Genomic DNA, 16,953 nt, shown 5'->3' with positions numbered 1-16,953 from the left:
TGGCCTCTTTGTCTAATTTCATGAAATAAGTCCTATGAAACTGACCAAGTAAGAAAAACAATTAAACTCATTATTGTCTGGGTACGTTAATGTCTCAGTGCCCTTGAGTAGAATGTGTTTGCTTCTGCATATATGGCAAAATGCATTGACGGTAAGTAGGATCATCATAAATACCCCAACAAGACAATACAGGCATAAATGTGCTGCCTCTCTAGCTAGAGAAACATCTCGGGAACTTAGGCTATGGGCACCCACAAATTCAACAATATTGGAACTTGTTAATTAGATTTGTAGAGAGCTGAGCTGTATTATGAAGGAAGCGACCTTGCTAGCAAGCTAGATAGATACTAATCACATAATGCCTCAAATTAATGATTTTATAATGACATGTTTTGGGTTAATTTAAAGAATTTTTTTTTAAAAAAATTTCTTGAATTTAAATATTAAAATCAACATATTATTCTCTTAAATATATTATAAAGTCATTTTTAAACTTATCTTTTGTGTTTTGAGAAATTAAAATGATTTATGGTGTAAGATACATGGTAAAATTTTAAATATAAATTATAATTTTAAAAAACACAGGGAATAAACAACTAATTTTTTTTATAGAAGTTAATTGCCACCGATATAGAGCCAGAAAATACAGAGACATCCACACATGGAATAGTGGAAATAAAGAGCAAGCAAGGACTAGGAAGCAATGATGGGTGCCCAGATCACTTCTTCAAAAGTAAAACCCAATTTTTGGACATACTCGAACTACTCTTATTTAATGAGACATACCTCTCTAGCTAGGAGTACTTGTACTACAGCAACCAACAGCATAGAGAGAGAGAGAGAGAGAGAGAGAGAGAGAGAGAGAGAGAGAGAGAGAGAGAGATGGCTGTAGCTAAGGTCGAAATCCCATTTCTTGATTTCTCTGAAGAAGCTTTGACAGGCTTAGAAGTTAAGAGTGAGAAGTGGAAAGAATTGTGCAACCAAGTTAGAGAGGCATGTGAGACTCACGGGGTCTTCTTTTTGGTTTATGATAAGATCCCTAGTAGCTTACGTGAAGAAATGTTTGGTGCCATGAAGGCACTGTTTGATCTTCCTGAGGAGACTAAGAACAGGCACGTTAATCCTAAGCCATATCGAAGTTACTTAGGTAAGTGTCCTGTAGTTCCTTTTCATGAGAGCTTTGGTGTTGACGATGCTCCAACTCTTGATGCTTCTCAAGCTTTTACCACCCTTATGTGGCCTGAAGGGAACCCAAGTTTCTGGTAAGAGTACTACTCTCCTGATCCCATCATCGTTCTTGATGTTTTCTTCTTTTTCATGTGGTTGATGTAATTTATGCAAATGATTGAGTTTCTCTTGAAGACGATGCCTTTTTTTTTTTTTTTTCTAAGATTATCATCAAATTCCAGGCTATAAATCATGTGAGTTCTACCCACAACAAAAACCAATTTAATGTGCAATGGCTTTATAGCATGCAATTAAATTCTATATTTGTTGACTGTTTCTAGCTGATTAGTTATAATCAGTCATCACTAAATGATTGTCTTCTCATTAATGCCTACCTCTTAATTCCTTGGTCCTTATCATGACACACAAGAAAGAAACTACCCCACTTCTTTAATTAATTCCTTTCAAAGCCAGCTTTCAGATAATTAATTTCCTTTCTTGGTTGGGATGTTCCAGCTGTTCTTCATCTTCTGACCTCTAACATGTGTTAATGTCATGGCCAGAGACCCCTGGTCGCCATCCACGGAAATTGATCTCCAAAAACTGCAAGAAAAGGAAAAAGAAAAGGAAAACTCAATAAAATAAAATTATAGCAAAAACATATGAAAAGGGTACGGCACAGCTATCATAGTATTTGGTGGGATCTTACCTTGGCCAGTAGAAAGTAGAAACTAAGAAATAATGGTGGTTTTGTAGCTTTTGTCACATCAGTAGCTATACCTATTACTTAAACATGATAATGGCTGCTACCAGACAGGCTTGCTAGCTGCCAATGCACAATTTATTAGGGACTTATCCTTTGAAACAGGTTGAATTTATTACAATGCCAGCTTTAAAATGATTGTTCTAATTCAAAAACTCATGCACATGTCTTAGCAGACAAAAAATAACCCGGCACCACAGAGATAGAAGACTTAGCTTTTCTATAACCATTGGCAGTTCCATTAAATTCCATGTGGTCTTATTATCAGGTCGTATGCAGTAATGCCAGAATCCTGAATTTAATTTTTTGTCATCATTCATCATTACAGGTGAATGATTCTCTTTCTTTCTTTAACAGCTGAATTCTAAGTTTTCTACGTGGTAGTTAAAATTGTGAGTAGTGGAATAAAAACACATTTCTTTATGGTTTTTCATTCCGATCATGGCGGCAGATTGTGTAAACAAACAAGGGATAGATCATATTAAAGAGAGGTGGCTGGCAGCCCGGGCACCAACCAATTTTTATTTTGTTCTTCTAAAAGTCAACACTAATTTTTTTCAAGGACTGATCTCAAAATCTGCCGCGTAATCCTGTTAGTGTTGACATTGTGGTAATAAACAAGAACGATATGCATGAAATGTGCCTAATGGGATATGGCTGGCAGCATTAATTATTATTATTATTATTATTTTTGGGTGTAGCGAGACAATCCATAGCATGAGCTCAAAGATGCAAGAATTGAATTTTCTGGTGATGAAGATGATTTATGAAAGTTTTGGCATCGAAAAACTCTATGACTCTTTCCTTGAGGAAACCACCAGTATACTTAAGGTGATGAAGTACAAAGTTCCTCCAAGTGATACTGAGTCAGCCATTGGTCTAGTGGCTCACACAGACAAAAATGCTATCACCATTTTATGCCAAAATGAAGTCCAGGGTCTGGAGGTTCAAACCAAGAACGGAGATTGGGTTCAAGTCATGGTTCCTGAAAATGCTTTCACAGCTGTTGTTGGTGATACTGTCAAGGTAAATCCTTTTTTTTTTTTAATCATAATTCAGACAGTCATTCATGTGGAGCGATTCTGTCGATCTACCATAGATTATACACATAAATGCGTGCCTGAGATTGTATGCAAACTGGTGTTGCAGGCATGGAGCAATGGGAGGCTTCACGCAGCAAGGCATAGGGTGGTGATTAGCGGGGACAGAGACAGGTATTCTTGTGGGTTGTTCTCAACGCCAAAGGAGGAAGCAGTGATCGAGGTGCCAGATGAACTTGTAGACAAAGAGCATCCTCTTCAATACAGGCCATTTAATTTTTCAGATTATCTCTCCTACTTTGTTTCCAAATTAAGTGATGATGCGTTGGAGATATATGCTGGCATCTGAAGACTTTGTTGCCTTATATATATAATTAATTAAGCACTCGATCCTTCCTTCTATAATTAATACTATGTTAATGTTGCTAATCAACTTAATTGGTTTCTTTACAATGTGTTTACTGTTTAGAGTTGTATGTTTAAGATAATTAACTTGCCTGGATCCTATCATGGGCAATTTATAATTTAATTTTTTTTTAAATAATATACAGCATTTCATGAGGCTCAGCAGATCATCTATACGGAATTAATCTGTTCAAGGGAGATTTTTCGTCGTAGCTTCATGGGAAATAGTGAATTTATTAATGACATAATTCCTTGACCTCGTCTTCTAGTTAATCTTTAATGATTTCAACTGTAGTCCAAGTTGATGGGATTTTCGTTTCGAAGGAGGGGTGAATTACGCATGTCGTCCTTGTGCTATGGTCATTTGATTATTTGAGTCCCTTTACTACTAATTTGATGATTCGAGTCCTTCTTCATTGTATTTTGTTTGCAATCAAAACCTTCCATCAAATACATTGGTGGTAGTGACTCAAATAAAGATTACTCAAGTAATCTTTAATGATTACTTCGTGTTGTGTTGTTCCTTCTGAAACTCTTTGATATTATCATTAAATTTGGTATAATAAATCAAACTTGAAAAATTCTTACTTGAGTCCTTATCAATTCCGAGTTTCTAATTAAATCATGTAAAAATTATCTTGATATGACATAAAAAAAAATCAAAAACGCGAGTTTAAATACATCCTAAATGATTGGTAAGAAGAGCTTGACATCTTGATTTTTTTTTTGTAATATTAAAATGATGATATATTGGATTAATTCTGGTCAACCCAGTCTAACTTGTGAAACCTCATTACCTGAATTGTGGATTCCAATGGATTCAATAATATTTTTTTTATTTTAATTATATGAAAAAAAGGAACAATTTAAAATTGACCTAAAATTAAATTATGATATTTAAAAAAACAATAAAAAATTCATTAAAAATCCAATGCTTAATGATTTAGTAATGACAAAATCTCGTGGCCTCCTTAACCTCGTCTTCTAGTTAATCTTTAATGATTTCAAGTATAGTGCAAGGTGAGGGGATTTTCGTTTCATTACACATGTCATCCTTATGTTATGGTCATTTGAATATATGAGTCCCTTAACTATCAAATTTGATGAATTGAGTCCTTTTGCATTTTATTTTGTTAGCAATCAAAACCTTCCATCCAATATGTTGTTGGTGGTGATTTATTTTGTCTTACTTCTGAAAATGGGTGTAGACATGCCTGTATTATCTAGCATTTAAACTTAGAATATAAGATCTAATTTTAAAAGTTCAACAAAAACCATAAATGCTAAACCAAAAGGTTTTAAATATTTTTATTTCATAAATAATCATAATAAAAATTCTACTAAAGATAAAATACTAAAAATCTTATTACAAATCCTCAAAACTATTAATAATGAATATCTAATAACAAGTCAAAAGAAGTCCATCATTAATTAATAAAAATCATTTAGCTTGGCTAACAACTTAAACTAGTAATGTAAACATTTTTTTTAAAAAAATAAAATTGATCTTACATGTAGTATAGCGCAGACTAATATTGATCTAGTCTCAACCTAAAATATTAAACTATAAAGTAAGGTTTCAATGTATGACACCATCTCAAGTTAGAGTTCTTTAAGCTTGAAACTTGTACAAGTTCACCACTATCTCATGTTTAATTTTATCAAATAAAAAGGAGATGGTGAGATTTAAACCGTTGACTGTTTGATTAACAAAACTTTAATATCATGTTAAAAAATCATCTCAACTTAAAATTACTGGATAAATTTTCAAGATATAATTGATATTATTTAAAACACACTAAACCCACAAAATTCTAAAACTATTGTAGTTAGAATTTTCTACTTTGCACCTTCTCACTTATCATAATATAAGACATCAATAAGTGTTACTTTGTTAATTGTGAGATTTGAATCATACTAATTTCAATTTTTACCAAAATTAGGTTTAGCTACTTCTCCATTTGGAATTGAAGGTGAACCTATTTTCATCAAAATTTAAAATTTTGATTTTGCTTTAAATTATTTTTTAGTATTTTTAAATTATTTTGATGTGATTATATTAAAAATTATATTTTTTTAAAATATATATTATTTTAATATATTTTTAAATAATAAAATATTTAAAAAAAACAACATATAATTGGCTCTAAAAAGATCATACTTTAATGAAACAAAAGCTCAAGTGAATAGTGCCTCATCAAAGTATCGATGGAGCTGAAGTGGCAAAAAGGAAAATAACATATATTTTGATATATAATATCAGGAATTTCAGTTTGATTGTAATTTTAATTCCTTAAAAAATATTACCATTTCACTTAGTACAGTTTTATGGCGCAAATAAAATTTTCTGATAATAATAATAATAATAATTTATTTTCTTTATACATTCCTCGCCGTTAAATCCATATGTCGAGCTTAGACGAAACGCAGACTTTTACATTGATCTTAGATGGCTAATTATATCACTTTACGTGTTAATTCGATACTAAATAGCAAGAATAATAATTTAACTCCAACCAGAATCATAATTTATTTTTATGAATAATTATTTTATTTAATAAACAATAAATATATAATATAAATATTATTAAACCGACTTGCAATACAAACCAAACATATCTATACGATGATCCTAAGCCGAACACACGAATCTTATAAAAGAATTTAATTATGACACTTGACATTTTGGATTTTCGGGAATGAACAAGTAATTAAAATGACTGTTTATGAAGCTTCAATCAACCAATGGCCGAAAGATTAATCATACGTTTGAACCCTATTCTTTTACAGTTTTATTTCTATGGACCCTTTACTCCTTTTCTTTTTCAATTGATCCCTCAAGTCAAGAAAAGTTTTTAATCTAGCCTCTCCATCCAATTTATCATTAGATTTGAACACGTGGCAGGACATGCTCCAGAGAAGTGCCCCCTTTTCTTATATGCTTTCTGAATATGTTTCTTAAAATGAATGGAGTTTGGATAAAGGGACCATATTAAAAACATTAATAGAACTGAGGGACCAACAAAAAAATATCAAGAGTATACGGACCAAATGTACGATTAATCCAACAACCGAAAAACTCTTTAATTTCCCTAATCATCATCTGATTTGCACACGACCTCTTCGATCTTTTCATAATAAAAGGAAACCTTAAAAAAACCCAAGTGATTTTCTCGTACAAATGCAACAACAACACGATGACGATACTAACAAGGTCACACGATTTGAAGAGGAAGAGCTACAAAGTGCAAGAGCTTCAGTAGAAACACTGACTGCCAATTTGGACAATCTGGTCAGCAAATTATTTATTGAAACATGTATTAATCTAGGTGGATTTTTTTTTTATTCTCTTGTGGGTTATTAATTTTGTGCTGTTAAAATTGGTGGGTTCTTGTTAGAATCAAAGAAAGGCTGATGTTTTGAACAATTTGGAACAATTACGAGAAAGAAACAATAAAAAAGGCGATGCTACGTATACCGGGGTGCAGAAATTAGTCCCTCTTTTGAAGTCACTAAAGGTAGTAAAACACTAAAAGTTAACTAATCCCACTTTGTTTTGTAAGGTGTTAGTGGTGAATCTTGAGAAAAGTTCTTTCCTTTTTGTGTTTTTGTTTTGTTTTTATAGGATTTGGAATCGCAAGAATCTGTTTTGCAATCTGATTACGATGTGAAGAGAACTGAATTGGAAGCTGAAGTTTGTAATTTGGAGGAGAAAATAGCTGCTGGGATGGACAGTGAGGGTTTGTGTAAGGACTTGGATTGTTTATTGAGCGAGTCACTGGAGAAACTCAATGCAGCAAAGAAGGTTTGAAAAACTTAAATAAGTTGCTCTTTCTGTTACTGTTTAGATTGTTTAATTCTTTTTGGGAATTTGAATTGATTTGCATTTAAAGTTAAATTCTTCAGAGATGGTGATGTGGTGTTTTGTTGTGTTAGGAATTAGCAGCTAGATTGAGGGCAGTGATGTCGGTAAAGCGGAAACTTGGTGAAGTGCCAACACAATCCGAACTTATCCAGTATGTTGATTCATTTTCCTTCTGTATTTTTAACTTTTCTTGTCTAGTTTTATTGCCCTTTAGCACTTCACATATCTAGTACGCAAGATGTTCTAAAACTTGGAGCAAGTAAAATATAATAGATGCTGAAATGCCATGGGGTTATTTTTAATCATGTAACACATGAGCATTTCATTCACATAAATTGTTAGAAGTCGGCTGCAGTATTATTGGTGTTTCTATGAGCTTTAGCAAAAATCAGTTGTAATTTGGTACTCTTCAATTTAGTGATCATGGTAAATCATAATTCAACTTACACATTAATGTTGAATGTACAAACACCCCCACACGCCCCAAACCAAGCTTCATGTTCCATAATCTCAATTAAAAGCAAATCATTGAGATGATGCATTTTCTCAGTTGTCTTCGGGAAATTTCTCTTTGCTTTACATTACAGTGGTGACTGGAAATTGATGCTACTGATTCCTCCGTAGAGGCACATTTATTGATCAAGTTTTCCATGGCTTCTTTGTCTCTGATTTTCTCCTTATGCCTCAATTTATTATTTTCTATCTGTTTCTTGTTGACAATAGATATTGTCAATATGTTCAAGAGAGATTTTCTAGTAGCTTCATGGGAAATAGTGAATTTAGTAATGACATAATTCCTTGTCCTCGTCTCTAATCCTTAATGATTTCAACTATAGTCCAAGTTGATGGGATTTTCATTTCAAAGGAGGGGTGAATTACACATGTCATCCTCATCTTATGGTCATTTGATTATTTGAGTCTCTTTACTACTAATTTGATGAATTGAGTCCTTTTGCATTGTATTTTGTTTGCAATCAAAACCTTCCATCCAATACATTGTTAGTCGTGATCTATTTTGTTTAAAATCAAGTCCATATATTGATTTTGTTTAAAATCAAGTGTTTGTTTGGAAGTACGGTAGATGTTGCTTTTTAAAGTGCTTTTTATTTGGAAATGCATCAAACAATTTTTAATTTCATTTTTGACATTAGCACATTGAAACAATCTAAAAATAAAAAAATAATAACATGAAGCTAAAACAAAACTCAATTTTTTTCAAAAGAGCAGTTCAACCACAATCCCAAACACCCTCAATTTTGCTTAAATCTTTAGTTTGAAAAGAAGAATAATTTTCTATAAAATGAAGATCGATTTTTAAAGTGAAAATTACCCATAACTTCCTATAGTTTGGTCGAAATTGCACTTACCTACTGACTTTTGAAAAATTATATTTTACATCATTGGTGAGTGTAAAATCGATTAAACTGTAGGATTTTAGGATGAAAACTGACATGCAGAGCTTTTATAAGTTACCTCTTTCAAATATGAATTTCTATTCCATTGCTTAGACTTCCATCTTATCATCATAGCTGCAAGAAATGCCTTTTCTGGTTCTGTTCCAAAAGTTTCCACATTCTAAGGTTGAGTGTGCCTATACATCTGTCATTTTACGTGTGAGTGTAATTGCTACTATTTGATATTACGCATTTTGCTGCCTATTTTAACTTTTTAATGTTTGATATTGATTGACACCTGATCCAATATTGCTGCATCTGTCATTCTATGTATGAATGTAGTGGCTACTATTTGATATTACGATTATTGCTACCTAGTTTAACTTTTTAATGGCTGATATTGATTGACTCCTGATCCAATGCTTTCATTTCAGGTATGAACGTGGGTTTTCAGATGTGAATGATCATATCCAGGTTTAAGATTCCGCATGTTGGTTTGTTGGCCTTCATTTGAAATTTGTGTTGGATCTATCTTCAACTAGTTTCTTTAATCACGTGTTGTTTGTTTGCTAATGTACAGGAAAAACATCGACAAACCCGCAAATATTATGCAACCTATAATACTCTTTTGGAGATTAAAGAATTGATGCTAAAGGAAACTTCTTTATTGAATTCAATAAGTTCACAGGTATTTGTCAAACAACATAGAATCTGCATCATCTTGCATCATCACTATTTCTTTTTATGAATTCAGTTCTACTAACAAATGCATTTATGATGCTCTTTTACTAATCCTCTTTTAATTTGTGGGTCTTTTTTTTCTTGCTAATTAGTTGCTGCAGTTTGATCTGTTAAGGAACAAAGCGATGCATAGCTAAAATTATTTGACTCTGACTGGAATGTTATTGTGTTGTTATATGATATCAAAGTAACAAAGACTGGTGCTTATAAGTTCCCTTAAAATGCATTTACCTCACTTCTGGAGTTCAATCGTGAAAAGCCAACATTATGATTATTTCAATGATGTAAACTTTTGATTACTGAGATAATACGTATAATAGATGTCTTCACTTGCACGGATCTGGCCATGATCTGTTAATTTCAATGTTGCTGACTTGTTTTGCATGTTGAATTCACAGTTTCAGGATGCCATTACAACTACCAATGGTTGCACAAAATTGATTGCTTCCATGGAAGGAATTGTCAAGGGCAGCCAACAGGTAATTGAAATCTTTTCTTATAAATGAACTTAAGTAAGGTGAATTGAGAGTTCATTAATTTCCTGCGAGGATAAAAGGGCCTGGATGCTTGACAGTCAGAAAAGAAGGATAAGGTCCATAAAAATTTGGTCTATTTTGATATGCCTGCCCATTCGATTTGTTTTTCAATAGAGAACCATCCTCAAAAAGTTTATTGATATTACTAACACTAGTAGTTTGGTGGAGAAATGCAGTTTTGGCCTACTTTAAGTTCTTGGATGAGTTTTCATGTTCTTTCTTCAAAATACTGCTCACTTTTTTGCATGATAATGATTTTAATTATTTGAGGGAGTAATTACTACCGCATCCATCTTGCAGAGGCTGCAAAAGGTCGAACTTGGGCTTCAAGAAGAGCAGAAGGTTTCTGATGCTCTCAAGAAGAGGTATGCTGCAGCCATGGCAGAGCAAAGGCGCTGCTATTCGCTCTTGAAGGCTTTTCAGGTAAGCACTGGTCATTAAACTATGCTAGTCATAATGGTTATACTGTGCAAGAACAAATTTCACAAATACTTCACCATGACGATCTGATATTAATTCTTGCTGGTTTCTCATAGTCTGAGCAAAAAACATTTTTAAGACTTTTACAAGAATGTAGCTTAATGTTATACTTCGCTATCCTTCCAACGTTATTTCAATGCTGTACATCATTTTCTTTTAAACTTTGGCAATGTATGAATATGCTTTGGCACCTTCGAGCCTGGGTTTTTCTTGGCAAAAGAAAAGCTATTTATTGTTGATGAATTAAGTTAATCATGCGGAAATGCACTGGTTTGTTTTTAAAGAACTATAGAATGGCTGTTGAGTGGTGAAAGACTTGGACTTGCAACCACGGGTCCACGAGGGCCCAAGTTCGAGTTTTGAGAATAGCTCCTTCATACAAATCACAATTCTCCCTCCTGGGGCTTCATTTAGATAGGATGTTAACTGGTAGTGATGCTTATTAGACAGCACTTTTATTTATGATATATGCTAGTTTTTCATATTTAACAAAAGGAAATAGTTACCTCTTTAACAAAAGTGGTTCACGAGTACGACCTATTTCATTTCAATTTCTTTGTCACTACACGTGCACGTGGAAATTGTTGCTGGACAAGAAAATAGAAATTCAGTGGGGCCTTTTTCTTACTGTTTTATTTATTTATTTATTGTGGTAAAACAAACCTGTCCCTACTTCGCCCAATTTACATCAATAGAGGTTTTTTTATTTCCAGGAAGAATGTGCAAAGAATGAGAGACTTCGGGGCCAGACTTCTGTTTAAAACGCCACTGCTGCCTCTCATCTATTGTTGAAACGTCTAAGCATCAGTGCATCACTATTGACTCTTGACCCGTGCAATAACTCTTGCAGTGCTGATCTCTTAGATCAGACGGAGAGCATTATTGTCATTGAAAATGTACTTAAAACATTCTTTTTCCCTTGATTTTCGTTTGCAGGCTATATTATTGCTCTCATTTGTAAGGTTGCCTGCTGTGCCCCCATTTTTTGTTTTTGTTTTTAACACTATCCGAATAAGTTTTATCAACCCACTGTCTTTTTAGATAACGATGCCGGTCTTATTCCTTGGAGGTTCTTCATACAAGGTAAGTTGACTTGATATATTATCTGCAGTAAAACCTAACAGGATCCATTTAAGAGAGAAGAAAAACCAACAGGATCTCATCTCATTTAGTTTCTCATAGAAATGAACACATTTTGTTAGACTTTTGAGTAGGCACACGTCCATGCTGCTTAGCTTTCCTCGCTGGAATCCAGATGCAATTGTGATGCGATGCAATCAGTGATTTAGACTGTGTAAATGCTATTAGACATGTTTTAGGTTCCGTTTCAATTGTTCTTCGCCAACCTTTCTTGGGGTGATTTAACAGCTCTACTAGGGCAAAAGCAACAGACATCTTGAGTTTGATACTTTCCATTCTCATGCATGAAGAATTTTGTTTTCGGTATTCGTCGTGCATGAACCTGACATTATCAGTGGAAGAAGTCAATAACAGGACTATACACGAACCTATACGGCCATACCCCTCAGAAGCATCTTAAATTTAAATTACTGTCCTAATGGCTACCGTTTATGTGAAAGCTTTGAGCAGGAGAGACTCGCCAAGACTTTCATTTTGTATGCTCTTAGAACATTAATGAGAGAGTGCAGCAGAAGCAACAGCTGGATCACGATATCTCCTGAAATCGCTGGTAACTTCAGTGTCTTTCACCTGACTAGAACCTTTTCCCTTTTCTCTTTTTCTTGGCATTAAAGTTAAAACATCCCTTGTCCTATTTGTATGACAGTTTATCTTCCCCGGGGCCACCAACCTTGAGAATTGGCTTATTAGGCGAGTATGATTAGGGTCAGTTTTTGGCTGTCTGATTGTGGTTTCGATAAATTCGGTTCAGTTTTCGGTTAACCGAATAAAAAAAACCAAACCTGAATCAAGTTGCTATATGGTTTTCGGTTCTCAGAATCGAAAATTTTGGGTTTTTTTATAATGAAACTGCTTATATATCCCACCCCCACCACGAATCCTGAAAATTGAAATATAAAAGCAGACAGTCAATCATGAATCTCCTAGCATCCTGTCTACAAGTAACCTAAGAAAAAGATGATCTGTTTCTAGAATCACATGCTTCATGTTTTTACTCCCATGGAAATTGAACTCTTTCTCAAGAAGAAGACAAGCTTACGGGGGCAAGGGAATAATTTTTCACCAAAAGAAAATGGACAAAGTTCTTGACAAATTATTATCTTTGTCGATCCCTAATGATATGTTTATGATGGCATGCTCGTTTATATCTATACTAGTTTGATTTTATGTGTTGTGTTGTTGCGCGAGATATTGAAGTATTTTTTTTTTTATGCTAGTGCAACCCATAAAAAAATATATTATGGGTATTACAATTCACCATAAATTATTTTTCTATGTTGTATTTTTATTAATTTTTTAATAATATATTTTTTTTATCTTGCGTTGTCTTACATATTTATAATTCAAAATACCGTTTCATGGTTTACTAAGGGTTAATTTTACAAATCTAAACTATAATTATTAAATGAAAAAGTTAAAAAAAATACCAAAAAAAACGACATAAATGAAAAAAGCAAAGTTTGAAGATCTCAATAAAAAAACAAAAGATGCAAATGAAAAAGAAGAAGAAGAAGAAGATTTGAGGTGGGAAAAAAGAAGAAGCTTAAAGGGCATAATTATAAAAGAAAGATGCAAATGAAAGGAAAAAACTTGAGGTGGTTTACTTTATGAACAATGCAAGTTTTTCTTGTGTGTATAGTGTATATATATATAAGTATTTTTCTAGGTTGTGGCAAGTTTTATAATGAATCAAGTGAGAGTTAATCTAATAAACTCATAATTAGATTGACTCAACTAAGAATGAGTAAAAATATGTTTGACTTTTTTAAAAAAAAATTTAATGATATTATTTTAATTTTTTAAAATAATATTAGTTTAGATCGATATGAATTAACTAACTTAACTCATAAATTGAATTGGATAATAAATTTGATCCGGTTTTACATGTATATAGAAAAACAAACACCAGAAAATCCAAGCAAAACTAGTGTTGTGTTACTTTTCTCCAAGATAATGTCTCACTTTCCTTTTCTTTTCTTTTCATTTGGTTGTCATCTAAAACAAAAGGTATCAATTAAAGACAAGTCGTCTGGTAGGCTTGTTTTGTCGTTTCTGTTATCTTTTTAATGATGTCGTCGTAGTAATATTAATCAGCTTATAAAATGGATAATGGAGGGCTTAAATAAAACAAAACACCTACATCAACACAAACAAATGACGTCAAAGCGAATATTGTAAAGCCTAGCTCCCTAGCTAGCTAGTAATTAAAGATACTGCAAGGAAAATGAGTTTAATTAGAGCTTAATTATTGTTTAAGATCATAACCTCTTTTTTTGTCGTTTAATGAATGATTTGTCAATTGTAATAAAAAAAAACAGATGAATAAAATTTATAGCATATCACCTTGATAAAAAGACAAGCTGTCCTTTTTTGTGATTCTACATCACGAGAAAAAAAAATGAAAAAACTTATACTATATGTATGATAAGCTTAGTAATGGATTCTAATATTATTAATTAAATTTATTTTATAGATTTTTATAATGTAATTGATCACATAAAGTTTATATAATAACTATACAAAGATATATCTAGTTTTTTTTATTATAAAAAAAGTTTTGAATTAGAGATTTTTTGAAAAAAAAAAGGCATTACTATTCGTTTAATTTTGATAAATCAAACTTCTGTGATTAATCAATTGTTGTGATAAATGATAATTTAAATATCAACATCAATGCTTTTATACACATATTAATATACACATTGATAGGTTAATTTTGTCCCATTTGTTATAAACATACCATTGTTAAAGAGTTATATAATTCAAGACCAGTGTTGAACTTAAAAAAAAAAAGTTTAGTTCCTTGTCATGGTGAATCCTAAAACATTTTTTTTTTGAAACAAAAAAATATTGAAAAGTTGACGGTTAAGGTGACTGAATTTATAATGATAAAAGCTTGATTTATGAGAAAATAAAAAAAAAATATGTTTTTTATATAGAAAAAAAAATAAAGGAAATAAAGAAATGAAAGAGAGGAAGAGGAAGTGAATGAATACATGATTATATATATAGTAACCTTTTCTATGATCTTTTATTAATGAATACAACAACGTTATATTTTATTGATAAATATCACCATAATTTAAGAATAATATTTTTTTTATTAATATTTTTACTTGTATTTTACAATTTTCTAGTCGTGACCCTTGTGCGTTCAATAGAGACAACTGTTGTGAGCTTAAGGAAGTGAATGAATACAGGATTATATATATAGTAATCTTTTCTATGATCTTGGATTGATAACACATGACATGGGGTCATGGAAGAAAGAAATGACCGAATTTAATTTGTATGAATATCAACCAACATTTGTATGAACTCACGATGATTTTAAATATAGACTCTCCATATTGATTTGATGTATTTAGAGAAATTTAATAGATTTACTTTTACAATTCAAAAATAAAATTAAACATAATAAAAGTACGCTAAAAACAGTCTATAAAAAGCATATATAAATTTAAGCCGCCAAGACCAACACCATAATATTCTTCTTCATATTAATAAAAGTTAATGCAACATTTTAAGCCATGCTAATTTATTTTGGAACTATGGATTGTATTTTTTTTTTAATACAAAAGTAATTACATCTAGGCTTTATTTTTCTCCCAGAACATGCATTTGATCCTTCAAATCATAAAAATGATTTGAAGATCCCCACCAAAAAAGAAAAAGAAAAGAAAGAACATGATCATGTCATCTCTCAGCTTGACGAACAGCCCTATTAATTTGTGGTCACTACCCCAAATAGCATAAGCTTCTTCACCATGAGCATCACCACCACCAATCTCCGTGTGCTCATCGGACATTCTTAGCGGCACCACCATTTGTATCAAAAGACATATTATGGTAGTAGTCAACACATTAACAAAGACAACAAACATGATTCCAGCAAACTGAACTCCCATTTGCCGAACCCCAGAACAAAATATTCTACTTTTGTCATCAAAACCATAAAATAAACCGATATAGTGCGTAGAGTCCCCAAAGAACAGCCTGTTTAGCTTCGGTTTAGCAAAAAGGCCTGTAAGAATACCGCCGTGGCTACCGGCAATGGCATGTGTATGCAACACAGCCATTGGCGATCAAAATCAAAGTAATCGCTGCAAAAACAGACTGGAAAGACACCATTGTTGCGTTGGGGAACATTCCAAGAAATGCTTTCGAAGAAGATATTTTTGATCCAGAGCGACATTAGCCTTTCCCCAGAATGTAAGAACTTAGAGCCAAAAGACATTCTCGTTACTCATTTTTACTATCTCAATGTTCTTTTTTTTCTTGTCGAGGAAAGATGAAGGTTTCAAGATGGCATAGTGCAGATTCTTGATGGGCTTCTAACTAGATGAATAATGATTTGTTTATAACGATAAGCTGTCTCTAAGTTAAATTAGTTCTTTTCATCCCATTGTCCTCGATCCATTGTCATTTTCCTGTTTTCTTATCTGCTGCGCATGATTTTGAGATTGTTGGCGATCAATCCAACCAATTTTAACGACAATTTCAAGATCTCTGATCATGTGTTTTCAGCAGTTTCGCTGATGTCCCATTTTTGCAATCCTCGCTGGCATGACACACAGACACTCTTTGGTTACAATGGAAGGCATCGAGTCGACATCGTCCTAGTTTACTAGTAGAGGGGAAAAAAGAAACCACTAATCGTGTGCTAATGTTTTATAAGAAAAAGATGAGACATCAACTTCGTCAAAAGTCTTTAGAGGATCTTAAAGTGTTATTTGATTTTGTCCCTTTTGCAATAAAACAAATCATTGTGAGTTTGTCCCATTCACAGGTAATCAAGATTCTAATTTATATTAGGGGAATCGATTCATATTTAAATTACAAGAGGAGTGGAATGAAGATTTGAAATTGGAAGGCTCTATTTTATAGCCCAACACCCATATTATTATATATATATAAAAAATAAAAGTAGATGGTTAAAGTTTATATAGAAGGCGGCCTCATAGCTATGTATTTGTGTTTTAAAAATATTTTAAAAAAAAATTTAAAAAATTTTATTTTAAATTAATATTTTTTGTATTTTTAGATTATTTTTATGTAATATTATCAAAAATAAATTTTAAAAATTAAAAAAAATATATTATTTTAATATATTTTTAAATAAAAAACACCTTAATAAACAAATAATCAAACAACTCCAAAGCTGCCATCCACTCAGCTTAGAAAGGTGAATAGTATGTTTCTCAAGGTTGGCATCAAATTGTATAACGAAAATCTTATGTATATTTAGATTCCCAATCATGGAAACTAAGGCAAAGCATCCACGTATAACTTAGATCCATCACATTGATCACTAACTAGCTAATCACAATAATATATATATATATATATATATATATATATATATATATATGAATTTACACATACATGAACAAGCCAAAACAAGTACTGTAATATTACACGA

At 32.2% G+C, this 16,953-nt stretch overlaps 2 protein-coding genes across 2 annotated transcripts; both read left to right on the top strand.

Annotated features, from left to right (window-relative positions):
- Positions 1-812: 812 nt before the first annotated feature.
- LOC118050333 (probable 2-oxoglutarate-dependent dioxygenase AOP1) lies at positions 813-3,506 on the top strand. The gene is made up of 3 exons (XM_035060656.2): positions 813-1,262; positions 2,632-2,956; positions 3,080-3,506. Exons 1-3 carry the CDS (start codon positions 883-885, stop codon positions 3,317-3,319), a joined length of 945 nt encoding a protein of 314 aa, XP_034916547.1. The 5' UTR covers positions 813-882; the 3' UTR covers positions 3,320-3,506.
- A 2,957-nt stretch (positions 3,507-6,463) lies between these two features.
- Positions 6,464-11,437, top strand: LOC118050334 (uncharacterized). The gene is made up of 9 exons (XM_035060658.2): positions 6,464-6,667; positions 6,774-6,893; positions 7,001-7,180; positions 7,312-7,391; positions 9,069-9,108; positions 9,215-9,322; positions 9,774-9,854; positions 10,212-10,334; positions 11,105-11,437. The coding sequence occupies exons 1-9, from the start codon at positions 6,557-6,559 to the stop codon at positions 11,150-11,152; spliced, it is 891 nt and encodes a 296-aa protein (XP_034916549.1). The 5' UTR covers positions 6,464-6,556; the 3' UTR covers positions 11,153-11,437.
- The last annotated feature ends 5,516 nt before the right edge of the window (positions 11,438-16,953 follow it).

The sequence above is a fragment of the Populus alba genome, chromosome 6, assembly GCF_005239225.2.
Source record: "Populus alba chromosome 6, ASM523922v2, whole genome shotgun sequence".
In the NCBI taxonomy this organism is placed as follows: Eukaryota; Viridiplantae; Streptophyta; class Magnoliopsida; order Malpighiales; family Salicaceae; genus Populus; species Populus alba.
This window is presented reverse-complemented; position numbering and strand designations above follow the sequence as displayed.

Coding starts and splice junctions, on each gene's coding strand:
- LOC118050334 (XM_035060658.2), top strand. CDS start 6,557: ATGCAACAACAACACGATGACGATACTAACAAGGTCACACGATTTGAA. Junction 7,181..7,311: donor AACTCAATGCAGCAAAGAAG/GTTTGAAAAACT, acceptor TTGTTGTGTTAG/GAATTAGCAGCTAGATTGAG. Junction 7,392..9,068: donor ACACAATCCGAACTTATCCA/GTATGTTGATTC, acceptor CTTTCATTTCAG/GTATGAACGTGGGTTTTCAG.
- LOC118050333 (XM_035060656.2), top strand. CDS start 883: ATGGCTGTAGCTAAGGTCGAAATCCCATTTCTTGATTTCTCTGAAGAA. Junction 1,263..2,631: donor GAAGGGAACCCAAGTTTCTG/GTAAGAGTACTA, acceptor TTTTGGGTGTAG/CGAGACAATCCATAGCATGA. Junction 2,957..3,079: donor TTGTTGGTGATACTGTCAAG/GTAAATCCTTTT, acceptor CTGGTGTTGCAG/GCATGGAGCAATGGGAGGCT.